This window comes from Halichoerus grypus, chromosome 1 (genome assembly GCF_964656455.1).
Source record: "Halichoerus grypus chromosome 1, mHalGry1.hap1.1, whole genome shotgun sequence".
Taxonomy (NCBI): domain Eukaryota; kingdom Metazoa; phylum Chordata; class Mammalia; order Carnivora; family Phocidae; genus Halichoerus; species Halichoerus grypus.
In genome coordinates this window covers 48,559,448-48,585,674 of record NC_135712.1, presented here as the reverse complement: position 1 = coordinate 48,585,674, position 26,227 = coordinate 48,559,448, and the positions used below count along the sequence as shown (strand labels likewise).

Genomic DNA, 26,227 nt, shown 5'->3' with positions numbered 1-26,227 from the left:
GACCAAATCAGACCTACTGCTGATGGCATTGTCGCCCTCTCAAGGGCTATTTTGGGACACCTGGCTGGCTCAGTTGGTAAAGCATGTGATCTTGATCTCAGGGTCAGGAGTTCAAGCCCCATTAAGGCATGGGGCCTATTGAAAAAAAAAAAAGTGGAAGCTATTTTTTTTTCATTCATACATCAGTGTCAGAAGATAGCTTCTACTATCAACAAATGTTCTTTTGCCCTCCTCCTTGAAGAACTCCTGCCATCCTGCTAAATTTCTCCAAACTCTTTTTCAAGTACTAGCCTCCCAGAATTTGCCTGCAATCACAGAAATCTCAGCACCAGTCTCTCTCCACTTCATTCCTATCATCATTTCTGGAGACCTCAGCATTCACATGGATGCTCTAATAGGAATCCACCCTATGTCATTCGTTCTCATAGTCTCACTCTAGACCCAGTCATTTTGATTACACCATTTTCAAAAATGTTTTCAAGCACCCACACAAACCACTACCTCCTATCCTCCCAGTTCACTTACTCTTGCATCCCCCCTGCAACAATCTAGACATCCAATCTTCATCCAGACCTCCAAACTAACGATCCCCGCCTCCTCCTGTCTCCTTTACCTTCTTTAAATTCCAAGATCCACCATTATAATCATCCCTTCCCAAATCTCCCCTACCATATTCGCCTGGAAAAAAACCATTCCTAGCGGAACCAAATTAACCATGCCCAAATCATAATAGAACAGCTGAAAGTTGCTGATGAAACTCATACAACCTGACCTATTGTTTTGCATTTTAAGTTTTTCCTCATACAGTCTAATAATTCTCCATTTTCCTTTTAAGTTCACTTTTAAGATGAATACCTCACACCTCTCTTCTTAAACCTTCTACACCCTTACCCCCTCCTCATTTTCAAATGTTGACCATGTTTTCTTCTGTATCATTGAAAAAGGAGAAGCATTCATCAGACAGAACTTCTGATCCCTCCCCATCAAACCTACCACCTCACCTGCTTCTGCTCCTGCTCCTACCTCAGGCCACTCCCTCTCCTTGTGCACTGGATCCCTTCTTTCACTTTCTCAAGAACTTCAACCTTGCATCTCTCCTTTCTTTCCACTGCACCATCAGATTTTCCCTCTTTACTGAATCATTCTATCAACACATAAACATGCTCTATATCTCCCATCTTTAAAAAAGAATTTTCCTTAACTCCAGATTCTCCTCCAGCAACATACCACAAAAGGGGTCCCCCCAAAAGAACTGGCTACACTCACTCTTCACCTCTCATTCACTATTCAACCCATTCCAAACTGCCTGATTCCACTACCTACTGAAGCTGCTCTTAGGAAATTCACTGGGCAGGAAAGGGTTAACACAGCAGGCTTGGGGTGTTCAAACCCCATAGATTCCAAAGAAAGGACTGGCTTTGACTGATGGGGACATAATCCTTGGACTATCCTGCTTGATAAGAGTATCAGTGTATACACGGGGCTCGGGGCCAAACCAGATAGTTTATGCTAACACTGTGCTTTCAGGTGAATACCTGTTTTGTTCACCTAGAGCCCTGATACAGACACGGTATCAGTCTGACCTTGGGTAGGAGCTAAGGTCTAAGTAGTTAAGGTCAGTCATACAGGCACTCAATGCCTACAAGATTGACCCCCAATAAAAACCCTGTAGTCAAGGCTTCAGTGAACTTTCCTGGTTGGCAATACTTCATATGTGTTGTCACACATTACTGCCAAGAGATTCAAGCCCGACCTATACAACTCCACTGGAAGAACACAACTAGAAGTTTGTGCCTGCTCTCCTGGACTCTGCCCTATGCCCCTTTTTTCTTTGCTGACTTTAATCTGTATCCTTTCACTTGAATACACCATAATCATGAACAGAATAGCTTCCCTGAGCTTTGTGAGTCCGTTTAGCAAATCATCAAACCTGAGAATAGTCCCAGGATCCCCCAGTATAGTCACCAATAACCTCCAGCTTCTAAATTAAACATATAATCCTGTCCTCCCGACGTCACCTCTCTTCTCTCCTAAGACATTTCCTTATCGAAGTTGAGACACACACCCCATCTTCCTATCACATTGGCTGTCCCTTCCCAGTCTCTTTTACTGCCTCCTCCCCTTCCACTTGATAATATTAATAAATGTTGCTAGTTGCAATACTAATACTCAAAATAAATTTATGAACTCCTAATTTTCCTGGCTGGCAGTCAGTAAAACGTCAGCCACAGAAGTGAGGAATAATTCCTACCATTGCCCCAGAATTTTAGCCCCTTTTAAGTCCCCACTCCTTTCTTTAATTCTATGTTACGTACTGGGTTCCATGTAGACTTTCTCATCTTCTCATTTCTATGCTTATTCAGTTTTTCTACATTTTCTGTACCTTTTTATGTCTAAGTTTACAAACACCTGTAAGACAAGCAATTATTCACCATTTACTGCTGTACCGCATCAGTGTACCAACTGCCATGCTAGCAGTGGAAATGCATATGGCAGTTCCTGCCCTCAAGATGCTTTCAGTATGTTATAGGAGACAAAGAAACCAAGAGTGGCAACAGCGTATGAAGTGTCCTGACCATAACAGCAATGGTTCAGTGTTCTGAATCAACTCGAAGACTCTGACACTCCCAAATCAACAAAACAGCACCTAAACAAGGATTTTTTACCTACCTCCTTATTTCATCAGTTAAGCAAACAATGTGTTCCTGCATTCTGCGCAGCCGAATTTCATGACGCACATCTTTAGCTTGGGGGTTGTAGTTCCTGGCATAAAAGCCCCGCCAATAGGCCTGAAGTTTGGTGGCTGCTTCATTCAATTTCTGAAGGGCAACTTTATCTTGTCCCAGAGCAACAGATCTCTGGGTTAAAATCCCACAGGGAAGTTTCTCCGAAGCTGACTGAGACATGGTTTCTTCACTGTCTGGCTGTGTATGGAAGACACTGTGTCCAACTGACTCAGGAAAAGATGTAAGACTATGGGTGTCATCCTTCAAGACAGCACTAGTTACTGTTGGCTCCAGACAAGGTAATAGCCCATCTTTCTCATTTACCTCTGTACTGATGACACTTTCCTTCATTTGAACGGAATTCTCATTTGCAGTCCAAAAAGCCTTTTCATCTTCCTTATTAAAGTCCTGGTTTTCCAGCCCTTTCACAGATTCATCTGCAACACCATAATCTTCTAGGCCCAAGTTAATGCCTTGTAGCCTCAGCTCAACTGTAGGTGACACTGGAGAGAGTCCTGATGCAACTGGCATAAAAGTAGACTCTGAAGAGAGAAGACTACAGTTTAACTTGTCCTCATCTGTCTGTATGTCTTCCAAGTGCAGGTCATTTCGAGAATATCTTGTAGTGTGTACAGAGGCTGGAAAGTTACTCTTAATAGCATATAATTGATCATCATTACTGTTAATCCCAACCCAAGAATTGACTTGGATGACGGGTTCTAGAAGAATCAACAAAGTATCATTGAAACCACTAAATATTTAAAAAGGTTTTTCGTTGTATCTTTGAAATGAAATCTAACCCCTGAAATATAGTAAAATGCACTAAAATGCTTTGGTGATTTCCTCCAATATGCCTAAAACATCACACCAAAGACTTTTAAGAAAATAAATTCTTATATTAATCATTAGCGTTATCAAAGATCAGGTCAATACAAAAGGTAGCAACTCTGAATATATTTTAAAAATTAGAAATAAAGCACAGTGAAGGAAACAATCAACAAAATGGAAAGGCAACCTACGGAATAGGAGAAGATATTTGCAAATGGCATATCCGATAAAGGGTTAGCATCCAAAATATTTAAAGAATTGATATAACTCAACACCCCAAAAATAAATAATCCAATCAAAAATTAGAAGACATGAACAGACATTTCTCCAAAGAAGATATACAAACGGCCAACAGACACATGAAAAGATACTCAACATCACTCATCATCAGGGAAATGCAAATCAAAACTACAATGAGATTATCACCTCACAACTGTCAGAATGGCTAAAATCAAAAACACAAGAAACAACAACTGATGGCAATGATGTAGAGAAAAAGGAACCTTTGTGCACTGTTGGTGGGAACGCAAACTGGTGCAGCCATTGTGGAAAACAGGATGGAGGTTCCTCAAAAAGTTAAAAATAGAATTACCAGATGATCCAGTAATCGCACCACTGGGTATTTATCCCAAAAATACAAAAACACTAATTCAAAGGGATACATGCACCCCTCTGTTCACTGCAGCATTATTTACAATCGCCAAATTATGGAAGCAGCCCAAGTGTCCATCAATAGATAAATGGATAAAGAAGATGTGAGATATTTATACACACACACACACACACACACACACGATGGATTAATATTCAGCCATTATAAGGAACGAAATCTTGCCATTTGCAACATGGATGGATCTAGAGAGTATACTGCTAAGTGAAATAAGTCATTCAGAGAAAGACAAGTACCATATACCACTCATATGTGGAATTTAAGAAACAAAACAGATGAGCAAAGGAAAAAAGAGAAAGAGACAAACCAAGAAACAGACTCTTAACTATAGAGAACAAACTGATGGTTACCAGAGGAGAGGTGGATGGAGGGATGGGTGAAATAGGTGATGAGATTAAGGAGGGCACTTATCAAGATGAGCACTGATTAATGTATGGAATTGTTTAATCACTATACTGTATATCCGAAACTAATATAACATTGTGTATTAACTATACCAGAATTAAAATAAAAAACTTAAAAAAATTACCAGTGACAAAAATAATAAATAAAAATTAACACTGGCTGGAAGCAATCTCATTCTTGATCTCCTAAACCACTTTTCTTTTGACTGTTGTGATTCAGTGACCCCTCACACTTGGCTTTCTATGATGTGTGCATTTGCCTCACCTCTTTATGATGTTTTAATCACTTTTGTATCTCCCTAGCTGCTCAATAAATATTTTAATGAATCAAAAAAAAAAAAAAATTAACACTGGGCAACCCTCTTGGGTGCCTTCCCTCCTCGGGAGCTTTATACTATCACTTCACTATCACTCAATAAACCTTGCTTTGCTGCTCACCAAAAAAATAAATAAAAATTAAAATTAACACTTTAAAATATAGTAATTTTACATTTATGTCTGTATATATACATACATAAAATATAAGACCTAAATGTTCACTTAACAAACCAAAAATTATGAAAATATGTACTTTTTCCTCCTTTATGGTACCCAACAGATGGAACAACTTGGAGAAAACGGATCAGAGATCAATTAATTTCATACCGCTTTCCTGGACTATCTGGCCATCTTGAACAGGGCTTGAATGCTCAGGTACAAGGGGTGCTCTTGTTTCAGTAGGAGCAAGAGGAGCTAGCTCTTCACTTTGGCTTTGGTTCATCAACTGTCTCTGGTGAAACCTAAAAATCAATAACATCTGATGGGATTTAACACAAATCACAAAAAGAAAGTTTTCTGCTTCTTACATAATACTGTCAAAAAGGTAGAAATTTACAAGTTTTCAAAGTAGAGCTCTTTCATCACTGCCAAATTACAAAGTCAAGTTTGAAAGCACTGGATTGAAAGGTTAAGAAACTTATTTTTAAGGGGCGCCTGGGTGGCTCAGTCGTTAAGCGTCTGCCTTCGGCTCAGGTCATGATCCCCGGGTCCTGGGATCGAGCCCCGGATCGGGCTCCCTGCTCAGCGGAGAGCCTGCTTCTCCCACTCCCCCTGTTTGTGTTCCCTCTCTCTCTCTCTCTCTGTCAAATAAATAAATAAAATCTTTAAATAAAAGAAATTTATTTTTAAATCACAATCCCACAGACACCCTTATAGGCACACACATGCACACTCACTCAAAGGCAGGCTCTCTGATAAAAGAAGTGACTAGTACATCCTTCTAGCTTCATTCTTTAATGTTAGTATTAAAGAACCCATATGAAACACCTACATTAAAAGTATAAATTTTTTTTTTTTTTAAATCCCGGTCCCCCATACTGCTCGGCTCTCCCCACTCAGGAAATGATGAACAATGCAGCTGCTGTAGAGCAAGCTTGACAGTACTGCATGGTTTAGTTCCCCTGCAGGACTGCTGCAGTAACAAGGGGCCCAAGTGCCCAGAAACATGGGTCACAGCACTTGCCCCAGTCCTACGACCCATGCAGGAAAGACCCAGAGGTATTTCCACTTGTGAATTATCAGCTGCTACAAATAAAGGGGCTTACCTCTGTTTGCTCAGAATCTTCTCTAGTTTGGCATCCTCTGCAGTCTGAAGACCCAGGGTGGAAGTGAGAGGACAGACTGTAGCCAGATACTGCACAAGCTGGATATGCTGGCCTGGCCGATATGCTCTCCCCTTGCCTTGACTATAGAGCCATTCAGCTTTCAAACTGGAATTAGGGAACATACAGTAGAGGATATGACACCAGCATAGACAAGATACATTTTGAAGCAACAACGATCTTCCTTAATTTACAGCATCACTGGATGATTTTCATAAATAAAATTCAGTTATAAGTTTTTTCTTTTTTAATCTTTCCTTCTGGGGGCACCTGGGTGGTTCAGTCGTTAAGCGTCTGCCTTTGGCTCAGGTCATGGTCCCAGGGTCCTGGGATCGAGCCCCGCATTGGGCCCCCTGCTAGGCGGGAAGCATGCTTCTCCCTCTCCCACTCCCCCTGCTTGTGTTCCCTCTATCACTGTGTCTCTGTCAAATAAATAAATAAAATCTTTAAAAAAAAAAATCTTTCCTTCTGATTCACTCCCTTTACTCTTCTAATGTTTTAAACCTTTGTTTTTGCTTAGGGGTACTTCCACAGAGTTGCGCTCATGGTTCCAAATATCTTTAAATTATTTTCAAAGAAGCAATAAGTATTTCCTCTATTCACTATCAAAATAAAGTACCTAAATACATCAGTTACATTTAAATCCATTAATTCATAATGACAGTTTAAAAAAAAGCTAATTGGTCACAGCTGGAGGATGCTAGTGAACCACCAACTCATTATTTTTAAAAACTGGTAAATAAAGGGCAAGAATTCAATATTATTAATTCTATCTTTCCTATACAAACTAAACATGAGGGGCCAAATAGTTACTTTATAGAAGTATTCCAGCTAATAAAATGAATGAATTAAAATCTCACCATTTTGAAGCTCTTAGTGAATGAATTAATGGTTTTAGGCATTGATCATTAATAGCTACTAATAACATGAAGGACAACCAAACACTATGTGTCTCCTTGTGTGTGTGTGTGTGTGTGTGCTTGACAGAACCCAAAAAGTAGTCCTCTCCACTAAAAAGCCTAAGTCTGATGAAACCTCTACATCCTCTTACCAATATACAGGAAATATAAGAAAGAAAGCCTAAATCTGATGAAACCTCCACGTCCTCCTACCAATTTACAGGAAATATAAGATAGGACACAGGAATTTAATCAGCAAAATAAGCACAGTGGGAAACTCTACAGGACACATAATCTGATTTTTTTTTAAATTTTATTTATTTATTTGACAGAGACAGACACAGCGAGAAAGGGAACACAAGCAGGGGGAATGAGAGAGGGAGAAGCAGGCTTCCCGCAGAGCAGGGAGCCTGACGTGGGGCTCAATCCCAGGATCTTGTGATCATGACCTGAGCCGAAGGCAGACGCTTACCGACTGAGCCACCCAGGCACCCCCACATAATCTGATTTTTTTCAACAACAACCAAAAAGAGAGAAAAGAAAGCAAAGAAAATAAAAGAGAAGAAACCTATAAATTAAAAGAGATTTAAAAGCATCATCTTGGACATCTAGCCAAGCTCTGTGTGATCTCACCACAAGCTCACGAGAACCACCCAATATGCATAGCCAGCCCATAGAGCATTCAATAATAACAAATTAATGTTTTAAGTCACTAAAAAAGCAAGAAAGAAATTTAAAAGATGTATCAACCAAACACAATGGAAGGTCTTATTTGGATCCTGTTCCCAAAAAAAACATTTAAAAACTGCATTTATGAGGGCTATTAGAAATGTAAGCACTGAACTAATACCTGATGTTACTAAGGAATTGTAAAATTTTTTGAGATGTGATAATAGTATTGTAGTTATTTCATTAAGAGCCTTTATCTTTTAGAGATATATGCTGAAATATTCACAGTTGAAATTACATGTACTTTGAGATGTGCTTGAAAATAATATAGAATAGGGAGCGGATGAAGGCACAGACAACTAGGTTGGCCATGAGCTGTAAACTGTTGCAGTTGGATGATAAATTCATGGGTGGTCATTACACTACTGTTTACTTTTACATATATGTTTCAATTTTTTTAAATTAACATGCCATTGCCTCAATTTCACCTTACTTAAATCTACCCCTCAACTTGAAGTTGAGGTTGGATCATTTTGCAAATAGTTCGAAAATCACTTTCAATCCACAACCATTTACTTGGACCGTGATATTAAGGTATCCACATCATACAAACTACAGTCCAAAATTGTCAAGCCACCCGAGTTCTATTATAGACTGAAAGAAAAGTGGCCCTTTGATAACTCATTAAATCATGCAAAAGAGTCACGGTGCAAATAAAATAAAATAAGATTAATTTTCTGTGATTTGCCAGTATCACAAGAAAGGAAAAACTGTTTTCTAATAATGAGATACAAGGTATGCCTAACTGATTAACTGAAGTCTCAGAATCCCAATCTTAGTCTAAAGATAAAAATTTTATTCTAGGGATGCCTGGGTGACTCAGTCGGTTAAGTGTCTGCCTTCAGCTCAGGTCATGATCCCAGGGTCCTGGGATCAAGCCCGTCATCGGGCTCCCTGCTCAGCAGGGAGCCTGCTTCTCCCTCTCTCACTGCCTGCCGCTCCCCCTGTTTGTGCACTCTCTCTCTCTGACAAATAAATAAAATCTTTAAAAAAAAATTTTATTCTACCTAATAAAAATAATTTAAGTATTTCTCCCATGAATGAGTCTGTGTTAAATAAAGATCAGGGTGCCTGGGTGGCTCAGTTCGGTTAAGCATCTGACTCTTGATTTCGGCTCAGGTCATGATCTCAGGGTCGTGGGATCAAGCCCTGCGTTGGGCTCCACACTGGGCATGGAGCCTGCTTAAGATTCTCTCTCTCTCCCTTCTCCCTCTGCAGCTCCCCCCACCTGTGCTCACTCACTTTCTCGCTCTCTAAAAATTAAAAAAAACCATTCAGAATGTTCTTGAAATCTGCTCTAAATTTCCATAAGTTCTCCTGCCAAGCAAATGGTGTGTTGAAAAGCTGTTCCCAAAAGAGGTCCATACTAAAGGATAATCACCAACTTTAATATTAGCCAGCAAGCAACATTTCCAAGTTATAGATGGTTTGTAGTTGGGAAGGAAAGAGAAGTGAAAGTAGGAGGAGAGAAACTAAGCTCTGACTTGAATATTCCACAGTTTTAAGTGTGTGAGGAAAATCATAAACTGCCTATCATCAACTACTGTAACATGTTTCTCTGCTTCTGCTTCACATTCATCATTAAACATATCATTACACAAGTTTATTAATCCATAAAATATTCTCCTAGGTAAAAAAAATCTCCTTACCCATTAAAACATCACTGACAATTCAAAGAAAAACAAAATTAAAATTCATTCAGCTCTAACATATTAATTTCAAATCATTAGAATATGATTCTTCTCTTGAAACTGAAGGAACAATTTACATAATATAACAAGTAACAACGATTAAGAGAGAAAATTTTAAAACAATCTGCTCTTGGGGCACTTGGGTGGCTCAATCAGTTAAGCATCCAACTCTTGATTTTGGCTCAAGTCATGCTCTCTCAGGGTCATTAGATCAAGTCCTGCATTGGGCTCCATGCTTAGCGTGGAGTCGACTTGAGACTCTCTTCCTCTCCTTCTGCCCCTCCCCCTGCCCACACTCTCTATCTCTCACTAAAATAAATAAATAAAATCTTTAAAAAAAAGTTTGAGTTTTAGGGGTGTCTGGGTGGCTCAGTCAGTTAAGCATCTGCCTTCAGCTCAGGTCATGATCCCAGGGTCCCGGGATCAAGCCCCGCATTGGGCTCCCTGCTTGGCAGAGAGCCTGCTTCTCCCTCTCCCTCTTCCTGCTGCTCCCCCTGCTTGTTCCCTCTCTCTCTCTCTCTCTCTCCGTCAAATAAATAAAATCTTTAAATAAATAAAAATAGAAAAATAAAAAAAAGTTTGAGTTTAAAAAATAGAATAAAATAATCTGCTCTTTCTCGTTAAAAAAAAAAGGGAGTATTAGATGAAATGATATCTGGTATCTGCTTTTAAAATACTCCAACAGGGGCACCTGGGTGGCTCAGGTCATGATCTCAGTGTCCTGGGATTGAGCCCCATGTCAGGCTCCTTGCTCAGCAGGGAGCCTCCTTCTCCCTCTCCCTCTGCCCCTCTCCTCCGCTCATGCTCTCTCTTGTGCTCTCAAATAAATAAAATCTTAAATAAATAAATAATACTCCAACAAAAATGTGGGGATACGTGAAACGACTGGCAAAGTTGGTAACTGTTGAAGTGGCATGGTGGGTATTTAGGGGTTCATTATGGTACTCTCTCTACTTCTGTATGTATTTTAAAAATCCTTTCAAAAAAGAAACATCTCCAAAATTCTGCTCCCTAAATTCTAATCTCCAACTAAACAACAGAAGTGTAGCTTGGGACTAGGTCCTATAAATAGTCAAACAGAAATGGAAACAAATTCAGAAAGAACTCCAAATACTGAGGTGCTGCACAAAGGTGCTGGTCTTTCCATAGGTGTGCCTCTGAGAAACCACTCAGCCACAGCACCACAGGGATGGGTGACAGCTCAAATTACTCTTTCCAGTGACACACACACTCAAGATCTGGCTACCTAAAGTCATCAAAGCACCCAGGATACTTTCCATGGTGCCTGGCTGGCTCAGTCATAATGAAGAAAATGTTTAATCTGGATGTTCCCTGCAAATAACAGGCTGGGTAGAAACAAAAACTGGAAATTCCTTCCTGTCCTTCAGGGCAATTCCCAAGGTTGACCAGGAAAATGTTTTGAACACTGCTCAGGGATTGAATTTTAATACAAGAGCTCTCCCTTAGAATACTTCCAGAGTTGTTTTCAAACACAGAAGCACTGTGTAGACTACAGAGTTGTCTCAGACATCAACTGCAGCAGCATTTTTCTCTACTATGGCATCAACAACAATCTAGATTCCTTAGTTTGCATGTAACTATTGACTCATTCTTCTATGGACTGACATTTGGATTGTTTCCCAAATGTACCAAATAGCTCCAAAATGTTTGCAGCTGTTATGAGTAAGGCTACTATGAACATGCTTGTACATGTCTTCTGGTAGACATAAGCACCTAGTTCTGTAGGATATATACCAGAAGTCAAATTGCTGGGTCATAGGGTATTTGCATGGTTAGCTTCATTAAATATGCCAGTTTTTCAAAGTGATTGCACCACTTACACTCCTAGAACAGTGTATGAGAGTTCTAATTGCTCCACATACTCATCAACACTTAGTATTGTCTGTCCTTTTAATTTTAGCTACTCTGGTGGAAGTTGGTTGAAAACCTCATAGTAACCAGGAAAAAAATAATCTTTCTGAATTATCAAAAAGGCAGTACAATGGTTATTTATGGTGGGGAGGGGAGTTCTGATGGGAGCAAAGTAAAGGAAGTCTCTGGAATGCTCGTTATGTTCTTTTCTTATTCTCAGTGGTGACCATGTAGGTATTTCTAAATATTATTTTTTTAACTACATCTGAATTATATGCTACCTTGCAAGTTTTTTTAAATGTTGGGAGGGAAAAGAAACTGTTGCTGTTGTGCTATGCTCCCACCTCTTCCTTCCCCCCATATTTATTTAGTGTAGGATGACTCTACAGAGAGAAAGACCACCCCAAGTGAAAGCCCACACTTCCCTACCTCCTGAAGTCTCTGAAATTAGAGAAAGTTTAAAAAACATTCAAATTCACCTTAAAGTCACTTGGATTAAAACCATTTCCACTGTACAGAAACATAGCCTTCGCATTATTATTCATCTATTCAACAGATATCTTCTGCTTTTTATTTTTTTAAGTAAGCTCTGTGTCCAACATGGCACTTGAACTCATGACCCTGAGATCTAGAGTTGCATGCTCTATCAACTGAGCCAGCCAGGCACCCCAAATATCTTCTGCTTTTTAACACTTGCTTTAGTTTCTACAAAATGCTTCAATTCCTAGTCCCTATCTTTTAGTAATAATGACAATTACCGTTTTTTAAGCACCTACCATATGGCCAATATTATGCCATATGCATTAGCCTTAATTCTCATTCTTAAAAGCTAGGTAGTATCATCCACATTTTACAGATGAGAAAACTAAAGCTCAGAGAAGCTAAGGAACTTGCCCAGGCCACACAGCTAATGAGTGGCAGGGAAACATGTGGATTCTTCTCTTGTCCCTTTTCCCATGTCTCTCTTTACACCAAACCCTTCTCTCTGCCTATCTCACCATGCTACCTCCCATATATGACAATATTGCCAGTCCTACTCATATAGAAAAATCTGACAAGTATTTTTTTTCTCTTAAAGGAAGAGTCGGGGGCGCCTGGGTGGTTCAGTCATTAAGCATCTGCCTTCGGCTCAGGTCATGATCCAGGGTCCTGGGATCGAGCCCCGCATCGAGCTCCTGCTTAGCAGGAAGCCTGCTTCTCCCTCTCCCACTCCCCCTGCTTGTGTTCCTTCTCTCGCTGTGTCTCTCTCTGTCAAATAAATAAAATCTTAAAATAAAAGGAACGGAAAGGAAAAGTCAGAGAAGATAATCAAGGTAAACCCATATTCAAGCTTTAGAACTATCCATAGTTGAAAACAAATCAGTTTCTGAGTACATAGCAACACATACTGCAAGAGAAAGGAAAAGCCACAATTTTTTGTTTTGTAGGCAAACTAGACCTGATGTATGTCACTCACCCTCCACCAGCATCACCACTATATAGGTCCTGGCTACCCTTCCTCACTGCCTCACATCTTATTCAGCAACTAGATGAAAGAGCAGGAAGAAGGCAAAGGAAAACCCTGTCTGTAATCTACCACTCATCCTTCCACCAGGATACTCCTCAAGCAGATATATCAGTCTCTAGTACAAGTGGACAAAAATGGTGAGGAATAATGTACCTGTTGAGTCCATGAATGCATGTATGTACACACTGAGAGGAGAAAGGGAAATGAGGCAAAGTGAAGAGGATAAACTCATCTCAATTCATACTATCCCCTCCAACTCCACCCCCTCTTGTTCACATCCTAGTTTCTTATCTCCCCTAAAGTGCTGATTCCAATGATCATGTGCCAGTGCCCAGAAGATCCCGTCATGCAGGGGTCCCAGCTCCAAGTGCAGAAACCATCAATGCTTAGAGATAGGAAAGTTTCCACTTCTGCTGCTTCACACGTATGAGTAGAGAAGGACAATCAGTATGTCTGCTACCAGTTCCAAACTGAAACTCTGCATGAATTTTTCCACAGAATCATTGTTATAAAGGGTAATTAGGTTCTATTTTAAGATTTTAATTTTTTTTTAAAGATTTATTTATTTATTTGAAAGAGAGAGAGATAGTGAGCAGGGGGAGAGGCAGAGGGAGAGAATCTTTCAAGCAGACTCCACGCTGAGTGCAGTGCTCTACACGGGGCTTGATCCCACAACCCATGAGATCATGACCTAACCCAAAACCAAGAATGGGACGCTTAACCGACTGAGCCACCCAGGTACCCCTAAATATTTTCCTTATTATTTGAGAGAGAGAGAGAGCAGGCACATGCATGTGTGCAAGCAGGGGCAAGGGCAGAAAGAGAAAGAGAGAATCTCAAGCAGACTCCAGGCTCAGCACAGAGCCCAACATGGGGCTTAAACCCACACTGTGAGATCATGACCTGATCCAAAACTAAGAGTCAGATGCTTAACCAACTGAACAATTGAGGCACCCCAGGTCCTATTACTAATACTGCCCTTACATGTAAGATGGATTAGAAGCTTTTGTGGGATTGATCTGAGACCCTACACAGCATCCATAATATGATTTCTATAGAAAATGCTCTAAGCCCTGCAAACAACCAATTAACAAAAGAACTTTCAGTAATCAAATTGTTGTACGTTGGGCATTAAGTTGAACTCACTAGCCCCAACCTCTCAGACTGATATTTATTTCTTATCCTTTCTTAGAAAGGACAGAAAATCCTAAATGACCAGCATATAGTTAGTTTGCTATATGATTGCATTAATGATCTTAATTCCTAAATGCACATTTTAAGAAATACTCAGTTTAGTAATCTGTAGTAAGTTAGAAATGGTCTTTTCAGTAACTTCCATGATAAATGTGACATTAAAAAGGTCATATTCAGGGCGCCTGGGTGGCTCAGTTGGTTGGGTGACTGCCTTCGGCTCAGATCATGATCCTGGAGTCCCAGGATCGAGTCCCGCATCGGGCTCCCTGCTCAGCGGGGAGTCTGCTTCTCCCTCTGACCCTCCCCCCTCTCATGTGCTCTCTCTCTCTCATTCTCTCTCTCAAATAAATAAATAAAATCTTAAAAAAAAGGTCATATTCACCTTTCCTTCTGAGAAATCACGTATCCATCTAGGACTCTGAGGTTTAAGCACCAGCTGACAATGTATGGCCGATAGTCAAACCCTGGAATGGACGGTGTTGCCATCACACAAGGATTGTTCATGATCGATAACTGTTCCAATTCAGTTAAGGATGCCAAAAAAGAGATCTGGAACAAAGGATATCTTTGTTGAATGAAATGGACTATTTAGTATTAAGCACAGGGCTTCCTTTGAGTACACATCTTTGTCAATTTGAGAATGTAACAATTTCCCTCTTGTTCTGAAAAGCAACAAGTAACACTCTTACATTATCCATTGACTTCCAAAATTCCATCAATATGGCCATCTGTCCTTGCTGCACAAATACCTTACAAAGTATCAGCACTGTTTCCTAACAGAGAAAATCCTATTTTGAAAACATAATAGCAGCCAGAGAAAGGTGTACAGTGTCCTTATTGATCCCTTTAACATAGATATACCTCTACCACAAATCAGTTCCAAATGGAATAACAGTGGCAGCATTACAAATGAAATTAAGCCTTAATGACCCACTGACATTAAGAAAAAGTAGAAAGAAAAATAATGATTATCTTGAGTCAAGTGTTTCATCTTTTTGGCAGTATCTTCCAAGATGCTCACAGTTTACAAGTGAGCTCACAACTTTCTCCTGAGCCTCTTCGGTACTTTGCAGCTTCCTGGATCCCACAGAATACCCTCCAATTTTACCTCATTTAAGTCCCGAATTTCATTTTCTGCCAAGGAAAGTATAGCAAGACTTCTGGGTAGATAAGCAGGTGCCATTCTAAGAGAGGTGATGATGTTTCCATGTAAAAGCAGGGTCTTGAAAGTAAAAACAGGATGAATTACAAATGAAAAGATTACAATTTATCTACTTTGACATAACCAAAATGGTGCATATAAAAATAAAAGGATCTATTTTATTATACTTTTCATCACTTACAAAGCAGACTATTAATGCTACAAGGGTCCTAGGTGGTCTTCTGGTCCAACTCTCTCTTTTCATGTCCACATTCTAAGCTCAAGAAAGTTTAAAGATTTGTCCAAGAACATATAGCTTAGTGTAATAAATAGCATTTTTTGAGATTTAAATTATTAAGACTTGAGCAATTTCCAACATATTGTTCATTTCCTTTTAAAACATCAAAATAGGGGTGCTTGGCTGGCTCAGTCAGTACAGCATGTGACTCTTGATCTCAGGGTTATGAATTCTAGCCCCATGTTGGGTGGAGATCCTTAAAAATAAAATCTTAAAAAAAAAAATCAAGGGGCACCTGGGTAGCTCAATTGGTTAAGTGTCTGACTCTTGATTTCGGCTCAGGTCATGAGATCAAGCCCTGTGATGGGCTCTGTGCTGGGTGTGGAGTCTGCTTAAGAGTCTCTCTCTCTCCCTCTCCCTCTACCACCCTCCTCACATGCTCTCTCTCTAAAAAAAAAAAAAAAAAAAAAAAAGGAAGCAAGCAAAATATAGGGTGAGGAAAGTAAAAGAAAACATTCATTAAAACAATCACATATAGGGGCGCCTGGGTGGCTCAGTTGGTTAAGCATCTGCCTTTGGCTCAGGTCTTGATTCCAGGGTCCTGGGATCAAGCCCCGCATCAAGCTCCCTGCTCAGCGGGGAGCCTGCTTCTCCCTCTCCCTCTGCCTGCTGCTCCCCCTGCTTGTGCTCTCTCTCTCTCTGTCAAATAAATAAATAAAATAAGATAAATCACATATAAAGCAAATTTTCCAAAAGAGAAAGAGGTAACCCACAACCTATAATTTACAACTGTATTCTCTTGAAAACTAAAAGCTTAAGGAAGGAACAATATGCTACTTGCAGATGAGGCTGACTCAAATTAAGTCAACAACAATGAAGAATAACTGAAGGCTTTTAATACCCAGGATTCTGATAAAATAATCATTCCAGAAAAAAAAAAATCCGTAGTTCATCTGAATTCTCAGTATCTGGACACATCAGATTGTTTAGAGTCATTGTTGCTAAAAATGATTTATGCTAAAGATGTGGGGAAAGTTGATCTAATAATACTGCTTCTAAGGCTTAATGAGTTATATGATACTAATAATATCCAATGATGCAAAAATGTGGAAAAAGCCTACATGTTTTTGAAGCTGTAATTGCAACTGTTACTTATCTGATTGCATGATAAATTCCCCTCCATAAAAAGTGCTATACGCTACAGGTTTACTTTTTAAATTAAAGTTACTTTTGAAAATTTAGTAATACGTTTTACTCAAAAAACAGCAATCCCAAGTGTCAAAAAAACAAACTCAAATTCAGGAATGATCACTCTCAACTTTACCAACATGTTACATATTATATAGCTAAAGCTGCTAGTGTTGGCTGATTAGGCATAAAGGGGATTTCATTATGTTCATAGGATGACAAATAAGAATTAACCTTAACCACAATGACCAGTTCTAGTTAAAATAAATCAATTATAGAAACTAAAAACAAAGAGTTGCATACTTAATTGCTGGAGCTCTAACAGAAATTTTATCATAATGTACACAATCTGTTCTCCATACAAAATAGGCTGATTTTAGGCCAATCAGATCACTTTCTTTTGGTATATTAGTATAAAATTAGTATAAAATTTCAGAAATGACAAGAAAATGTCAGAAATGACACACTTACCTTCAGTGATACCAATTTAGATAGATCACCTATCTGGGGTATGTTATTGTCTGATAAATCAAGGTGCTGTAGAGCTGCACAGCTACTGATTTGTTCCATGACCTATCACAAGAAAAGCATCACACTAGTTCATGTACACAAAATCAAAAAATGAAATTCTTCCCTAGTTCGTCATAGCTGAGTCTCCTGCCTCCTCTGCTTATTATTGGAAGCAGAGGAGAATTTATCAAGAGAAAGAGAAAGTAGTAATAACAGAATTTGGTAAATTGTTATATAGCAAGCTTCTACCTTCATTATCCCGAGAGGAGAGGATCATATCATCCCAGATATTTATAGCTTGAAAAAACCTTAGTGATAACACATGACAGTTGGTACAGTATAGAGTTTACAAGTTAAGAGTGAAGTCAAACTGCATGGATTCAAATCCTGGCTCTGCAACTCCTGGCTATGTGACCTTAAGCAAGTTACCTTATTTCTCTGTACTTCAGCTTCTCATTTATGTAATAGACATAATGATTTTTTTCCTACTTCATAGGCTGTCATGACACTGAATGAGTTAATACAGTTAAGGTGCATACAATAGTACCTAGCATAAATTAACTGATCAATAAGTGAGCTATTAATATCATTTGAGTCCACTCATCTAACATATCAAAAAATAAGACATGGAGATATTTATTACACAACAATATAGAGCTACTAAGTGATGGAAGCAGGACTAGAATACAGATCTCTTGACTTTTAAGACAGTATATTCTCCACTATACCATTAAACATGTACTTACAGCTTAATTCAGCATGCTACAGTATCCCTACATTTTATTCTACTTTTTGACAACTTTTCTAAGTATAATATAGATTCTTTGTTCACATTTAAAAGAATATTATACTGCATATGTGTGTCAAAATAAATTTTTTTTTCAGTTTATGTTAACTAAAATTATCCCTGGGAAGTGGGAATAGATACTTTCACTTTTTATTCTATTTATTTCTATACTGCTTCAGTTTTTTTTTACAGTGAATACTTTTATAAATTAAAAAAAGAAAACGCAACTACTAAAAAAAAGAAACAATTTACCTTGAGATTATTTCCTGCCAAATTCAGCCATTCCAAATGTACTAGATCTTTCAGCCCTTCCACATAGCCAATGCTGTTATGAGGCAAATTCAACACCCGGAGTTGGGTCAGTTTGGCCACACCCATCATTCGCACCAGCCGATTATTAGCCACTGACAACTGTGGAAAGAAAACATATCATTCTCTTAGAAATAAAATATGCATATTACTTTCACATGAGGGTGGTTAAAAAGATTTGTTTATATGGCCAAACATTCCCAAATATACAAACCCAATGTGAACTTCTCACATATTTTATCTAAATACTCTATAGTGTAACTATTTGTTGTTGTTGTTCTAAGTTGTTCCTAAGCAATGGAAAATATACGTAAAGCTGAGCAATCAGACCCTCTCCAACTGTTCAAGAGAAAACATTTTTAACAGAGCAACTACTTGAGAGCAGTGCCAGATACATAAGAGGAGCCCAATAAACATTTGCTAACAGAATGAATGAATGAACTCTTTACCTTCATCATGATGTAAAAGGTTATCTTAACAACACAACGCTTTGCCAACACAAAATGTTTTGTTTTTTTAACAAATGCTTCTTTTTCTAGTCGATTTTAAATGTAGCACATGTGTTCACCTTCAAGGTAAATTGTCATGTAAAAATTTAAGATAAGATTTACTGCTTTCTAGGCCTGCAGAGTTACTCTTTGTTAGGTTATTTTATTGTTTTGTAGAATAATAAACATATATAACTATTTCCCCCAGATGGCAATACCTACTTGTATTAATTGTCGGCATTTCTCAAGATTTTCCAATTTAATAATCTGATTTTTATCTAGAATCAAAGTATGAATATCAGCTTCACAGGGTAAGTTTGGACTTAATTTCTGTAGCCCCTGTCCTGACCAGTTGACCACTGATCCTTGAAAATAGAAGAGAAATTGTTAGAAAACAAAAATACAAAGCTGAGCATGGAATTATATTCATAAAATCTCTATATTTAGAGTTAGAAAACACTAGAGCATAATAAACATCAAGATTTAAAAATTAAGGCAATCAAGTTCTAAATGACCACAGATTGAAATTGTTCGCTTTCCCTCCGAAATATCGTATTACACCTAGAAATTTGTGATATTCTGCTCACAATAATACTTTGGAATTCTTCACATTTAAATATGAACTACTGGGGGTCGGTTAAAGCATCAACTCTTGATTTTGGCTCAGGTCATAATTTCAGGGTCCAGGGATGGACCCCCAGTCAGCTCCACCCTTAAGATTCTCTCTCTTGGGGCACCTGGGTGGCTCAGTCCTTAAGCGTCTGCTTTCGGCTCAGGTTATGATCCCAGAGTCCTGGGATGGAGCCCGGCATCGGGCTCCCTGCTCAGCGGGAAGCCTGCTTCTCCCTCTCCCACGCCCCCTGCTTGTGTTCCCTCTCTTGCTCTCTCTTTCTGTCAAATAAATAAATAAAATATTTTTTAAAAAAAAGATTCTCTCTCTGACCTTCCCCTCAACCCCCTCCCATAGACAGCACAAGCGCGCTCTCTCAATAAACAAATAAGTAAATAAATAAGAACTATTCCATATTTTGTGGCTAAGTAATGATTGTCCTTTTTTAAACGGAACTAATCTTTTGATAGAGATCAACCTGCTTACAACCTAACTACCAGTATATCCTAAAGTGCCCGAACTATTTTTAAAATCAATGTATAGTTCAGTGAATTTATCTACAAAATGGGAACAATATACCTAATTAATTAAATTGAGGTGAGGATGAAAACAGAAACCATATGAACAATACTTAGCCCCACTCCTGGCATACCGCACTCAATAATCTAGTTTCACAGACGTTCAAATCCTGGCTCCCCCAATAACCACTGTGGTATCTTGGGCAAGTAATAGATCTCTTTGGGGCTCACTTTTCCACTCTACAAGATGAGGGTGATAATATCTGCCTTATAATGTTGTTCTACAGAGAAAATGAGATCATGTAAGAAAAAAAAAGCACTCAGAACAACGTCTGGCTCATATAAAAAGTGCTCTGTAAATGTTTACTGCTATTATTGTCAGTAAGTTCCCTTGGTGGGCTGAGGAGGTGGAGTTTAAGAGAAGCCGATATCAAAAAGGGGTGGGGCCACAGAAACTGCCAATTTCAAATGTATACCCAGATTAAGATTACTGTGGGAAATAATTATGCGAGACTGCTCTCCTGAAAGGTTTCAACGTCTTTTCATTGTCTAATGGATGCCAGAATTTGGGGGTGGTCATGGGGATTCCCTGAGAATTTGGTGAAAGCTGTGTACTGTCCAAGGAAAATGTAGTCTTTGCACACAGTTCCACGGGGTCGACAGACCTCTTAGAACCATCGATCCCCCTCACCCCCACCAAGAAGTCAGGGCCCCCAGATAATGACCCCCCTGGTCTAAGCTGTGGAGAGAGGCCTCAACCCTCAGCCCGGCCCCCGACCCAGAAGGCTGCTGCGGAGCCTCGGAGCTGTAACCAAAACAAAGGAGCTCGGCTCACGCCCGGCGACTCCCGGCCACAGAAGCACCCACACCCCGCGCTCCGCTGGGTAGCGACCAAACCCGATCCCAAAACCTGGTCTGCAGAACAAGGGGTGGATATCTGTGGACTCTCGGTCACCCTGAATTTTACCACGGCCACCGAACACTTCCAAAAAAGGGTTTAACGTCAGTCTAGGAGGTATGTTTGAGAGAGGGTTTCCTGAATGTGATAGGAACCGAGAGGATAAGGGAGACACGTAAAGCGAAAGATGGAGATCCGGCAATTTTCACTTGGGCATCCAGAATTCAAACTAAAAATCCAAGAAAGGCCACCGCAGTCCGAAACCCACCACCCAGGCAGCCTCAGAAGCGCGGGAGCCAAGGCGCCCGGCCGCGCGAAGGACCCTGGGGATGTAGTCCCCAGCTCGGCCCTCTCCGTAAAGCCGCAGAGCTAGACAGCACCCGGGAACTACAATTCCCAGAGGGCAGCGCGGCTCCGCGATGCCCACAGCCCGCATCAAAAGAACTGGTACAGAACTGCACCCCTAAACCCAGACTTCTTTTCTCCACCAGGTAACTATTTAATTTAGTTCCATGGAGTAAACTTTGGGATTCAAGGGGGGGTCGCCTTACCTTCTCCAGGAGGCAAAGCCGGGTCGACGCGCGCCACCGCCATACTTCTCGCTTGCTAATAATACCAAGCAACCGTCCTCCAGCTGCTCGGTGGAGTTTGGAGTCAGGAGGAGGGAGCCGGAAACTACAGCTCCCAGGATGCACGGCAACCGGACGGCCCAATTGGCTGCCTGCGTCTAATGACGTAAAACGGGGGTTAGAATTTGAGCCGCAGTGTGTTTAGAAACCCTGGTGAACTCCCTGATCTGACAGATAAGCAAACTATTGTTAGATGATCTTTTCGCTCCCTTTTCTAGGTGTCTGTGAAATTTGACACTTTTACCATTGAGATGATTATAAGGTCGCTATTTAATACAGATCGAATTTCAGCGCTCACTGCTACAAGTCTCTAACGTGGCTGCCCCTTTTGACAATAATGAGGAAGTTGAAAGTTTTCTGCTCTGCTATAGGAATGACTTGGGCAATCTTGTTAAGATAGTCAAAATGGATACATTTCAACTTGAAAATTTAAAGCATTCTCGGATAGAAGGTTTTATACAGTATTTTTAAGTGGTTCTTGAATATTTAACAGAACTTTAGACCTGAGGGTATATCTAATAAGTATGAACCTAGAATTTTTGCAAGGAATATACAAAAGAATTTTACAGTATAGTCTCCAAACTCAAAAATTACACTGCCTAACTCGAGGGGAGTAGGCTCACACTTTTGCTATAACTATTACCTGCTAACTAATATGATTGTAACTATTAACACAAGATCTCAGCGAATGGAGAAAGAAATGGAAACAATAATTTTCAAAGAAGACTTGAAGGAGGAAGTGAAACTGAGCTAGGGCTTAAAAGTTGGGTAGACTCTAGACAGTTCAGAAGTAGATGAAAAGACATTAGCATAGGCTGCAAATGGGGTCAGTTGGTAATGAAGCTGCTCTCACAGGAAGTGAGAGATTAACCTAATAGCAGGACAGAATGTACAAAGGGAACTTCCAATCTCTATTACACATGCCTCCATTCCCTCTTGCAATCTTTACTCTGAACTCCCCTCTTTCTGAAACAGCAATATACAAAATCTCTGACAATTCGTGGTTTGGGAAAGTCCATTAACTCACACTTTTAGATTTCCAGGCCCTTGATCCTGTGAACTTTTCCTCCTTTATGGGTTCTCCTCTGATCTCTGTGACTACACCCCCCCCCTTAACTCTTTTTTTTATTTCAAGTATTTATTTAAATTCCAATTAGTTAACATATATGGTAAAATGAGTTTCAGGTGTAGGGGCGCCTGGGTGGCTCAGTCGTTTGAGGGACTCTTGATTTTGGTTCAGGTCATGATCTTGGGATTGTGGGATCCTGGGATCCAGGCCCGCATTGGGCTCCATGCTCAGTGGGGATCTGCTGGAGATTCTCTCTCTTTCCCTCTGCTCCTCCCTCCTGCTCTCGCTCTAGTAAATAAATAAATCTTTTAAAAAACTGAGTTTCAGGTGTAGAATTTAGTGATTCATCACTTACATAAAACACCCAGTGTTCATCACAAGTGCCCACCTTAATATCCATCACCTATTTAACCCATTCCCCTGCTAACCTCCCCTCCATGAAGCCTCAGTTTGTTCTCTATAGTTAAGAGTCTCTTATGATTTGCCTCTCTTTTTTCCCTTCCCCTATGTTCATCTGTTTTGTTTCTTAAATTCCACATGAGTGAAATCATATGGCATTTGTCTTCCTCTAACTTGCACAACTTAACTCTTTTTTTCACTCTATTTCCCACTGTTTTATTCTGAAGACAAATTTCCTAGTTCTGAAGAGGTAATTAAGACTAGGAATCTTTCTCATCTAACAAAGAGGCCCCTTATTTATTTATTTGAAAGATTTTATCCATTTATTTAACAGAGCGAGAGAGAGAGAGAGAGAGGCAGCGAGAGAGGGAACACAAGCAGGGGGAATGGGAGAGGGAGAAGCAGGCTTCCCGCCAGGGAGGGAGCCCGATGCAGTGCTCGATCCCAGGACCCTGGAATCATGACCCAAGCCGAAGGCAGTCACTTAACCAACTGAGCCACCCAGGCACCCCGAGGTCCCTTATTTAGAAAGCACAATCTTACTATATAGGTGTAAGAACAAAGCAAGTTTGAATACTGCCTCCTGCTTTGTTCCCTGGAATATCTGGTGAGGATTGAGGAGAGTCTCTAGCTCAGGGAGGGAGAAAGCATTTACAGTTCTCTCCAATTTTGCAGGATAATGACCTGGGAGAGGGATCCTGGAAGCTCAGAGGGCACCAGAGGAGCACAGGTTCCTGCAAGTTTATAGCAATAGCAGAACCAGAATTCTGTCTGGTTCATCTGACCTAGAATCCAGAGGAAAGTATTCCTTTTATGGAGTCAACTAAGTATAATCCTGGATCCATAAAAGAGTGGCCAGATGTTCCTGGGCACAGTCCCAAATCCTAAGTGAACCAGCAACCTTTAAAATCACACCTCAGAAACTCTTGTGCTTCAGATACAGCTTGTACATCTAAAATCAAATTGCTACACTGTAACTAAATTGTCTCATCTTGTATATATGTTAAACCTTGAAAGCTCAAATCAAAGCATTCTACTAACCAACACTATGAACCTCTCAACAAAATAGCATTTTTTGTTTTTTGTTTTGTTTTGTTTTGTTTTGGTCAGGCCTAGGATCCATAACACTTTCCTTCCTATCAGCACAGTGTACCTGATCTCTGCAACAGCTGATAGCCCTGACTCATAACCTGCATCTCTAAGGCGTCTGCCCACTGCTACAGGCAAAATCTAAGTAAAACACCTTTTATCATGTTAATCCCTTCCTCAAATCCTTTACTCTTGTAATTCAACTTTCGAGGGCCAGCATAATCTATCTGGCCTCACCCTACCTCTCACCATTCATTCCACTAATTTGCATTTGCTGGTTTTGAGTGAGGGATTGACAAAATGAAACTTGTGTTTTAGAAGGTTAAACTGCTCATATAACAAGGATGAATTGAATAGTAGAACAGTGGCAGGAAGGAGACTGTTGTAATAGTGGATGGTAACCTTTAACCTTAATGCTCAGGAGAGCATTATATACAAGTTTAGATAACACAAAGAGACGGGAAACTAGAACAATGTTTGTGGATAGTGCAATATATCTTGATAAAACAAGGGAGGTTTTCTAATTAGGATGAGAGCTTATATTTTAAAAAAGTAAATGTAATAATAACTTTGAAGTTTTAAAGTTTTAAAACGGCAAAGCTCTTAATGATGCAGACTGGCTGGGTCTGAGGACCCAGAGAGGGTCCCACAGGACCAGCCAACAGGATCCTTGGCTTGGTGTAGGAAAGAAATCAAGCATGAGCTGAGAGGAAGTGAGAGCAGAGTTTATTGAAGATACAGAGAGAGCAGATACAGATGGAGCATCTGGGAGACTCAGAAAGGAAAAGGAGAATGAGTCTCCTCTTTGCTTGGAGTCTGGGTTTTTACTGAGGACAGTGGTCAGGGGTACATGTCCTGTCAGCATCTAGGAACTGGTCAAAACAAGGGCAAGTACTCAGGTGTCCTCCAAAAGCCACTTATGCCCTGGAGCCAGGGGTCTTGGTGTCAAGGTGCCTGGAGTCAGTGGTCTTGGAAAACATTCATGATGACCTCGCCTAGTCACTCCTTAGATGTTATCTATTGTGCTGGAAGACGCCAAAGAAATCATTAACTCCTTGACAGTTACAAGGAGGACATACATTATTTTAAGCCCTGTGTAGGGCAGGGGTTCAGGTCCTAGCAAGAATATAAGCAGGAAATCTCATCTTGGGGCACCTGGGTGGCTCAGTTGCTAAGCGTCTGCCTTTGGCTCGGGTCATGATCCCAGGGTGCTGGGATCAAGCCCCGCATCGGGCTCCTGTTCCATGGAAGCCTGCTTCTCCTTCTCCCACTCCCCCTGCTTGTGTTCCCTCTCTCGCTGTGTCTCTCTCTGTCAAATAAATAAAATCTTAAAAAAAAAAAATTTCCCTGTGATTTATTTTTGGCCATCTCATACCCTTTAAAAATTTTTTACCTTTTCTTCCTTTCCAGTTGAAAGGATAATATCAACCAGAAATATATAAAGTATATTGATCAGCTGAGGAATGCAAATATGTTAGCTTTTTCTTTTATAAAATTGTACTTTTAAAATTTTGAAATCACTAAGATTTTCATATTTAACCACAACACAAAGTCTATAATACAGAAGGAATATGAATAACAATCTCTTTAAACTGAAACACAAATTCCCAACAGGTGCCTGGTTGGCTCAGTCAGTAGAGCATGTGACTCTTAATGTCGGAGTTGTGAGTTCAAGCCCCAGTTGGGCATGGAGCCTACTCAAAATTTAAAAAAAAAAAGAGCTAGAAAAAAGAAAATGTTATGAAGAAAATCACAAATTCCTTTTCATCCCTTCAAATAAAATAATAAACTCAAAAGTCTACTTTATGTAGATATTCTCTACAAGGGGTTGGCAAACTATGCCCTATAAGCTGAATCCACTCTACCTCCTGCTTTTTTTTTTCTTTTAAAGATTTTATTTATTCATCTGAAGCACAGAGATACATAGAGAGAGAGAGCATGAGCAGGGAGAGAGGCAGAGGGAGAGGGAGAAGCAGGCTCCTTGCTGAGCCAGGAGCCCGATGTGGGGCTCAATCCCAGGACCCTGGGATCATGACCTGAGCTGAAGGCAACCGCTTAACCATCTGAGCCACCCAGGCACCCCAACCTCCTGCTTTTGTACAGTCTACAGCTAATTACAGCTTTTACATTTTATGTGGCTGGAAAAAAAACAAAAGAATAGTAACATTTTATGACACATAAAATTATATGTGAT

General features: G+C 39.9%; 1 protein-coding gene across 1 annotated transcript in view; it reads right to left on the bottom strand.

Annotated features, from left to right (window-relative positions):
• CEP97 (centrosomal protein 97) overlaps nucleotides 1–26,227 on the bottom strand; it is a 43,897-nt gene that overhangs the window by 7,148 nt on the left and 10,522 nt on the right. Inside the window, exons 2-10 of the mRNA XM_036114262.2 lie at nucleotides 21,399–21,574; nucleotides 19,044–19,186; nucleotides 18,277–18,435; nucleotides 17,199–17,300; nucleotides 15,269–15,382; nucleotides 14,543–14,709; nucleotides 6,212–6,376; nucleotides 5,274–5,407; nucleotides 2,671–3,445 (exon numbers count right to left, since the gene is read on the bottom strand). Coding sequence (XP_035970155.1) covers nucleotides 2,671–3,445; nucleotides 5,274–5,407; nucleotides 6,212–6,376; nucleotides 14,543–14,709; nucleotides 15,269–15,382; nucleotides 17,199–17,300; nucleotides 18,277–18,435; nucleotides 19,044–19,186; nucleotides 21,399–21,441 — 1,802 coding nt within the window. The 5' untranslated portion in view covers nucleotides 21,442–21,574. The remainder of the gene's footprint in view (nucleotides 1–2,670; nucleotides 3,446–5,273; nucleotides 5,408–6,211; nucleotides 6,377–14,542; nucleotides 14,710–15,268; nucleotides 15,383–17,198; nucleotides 17,301–18,276; nucleotides 18,436–19,043; nucleotides 19,187–21,398; nucleotides 21,575–26,227) is intronic.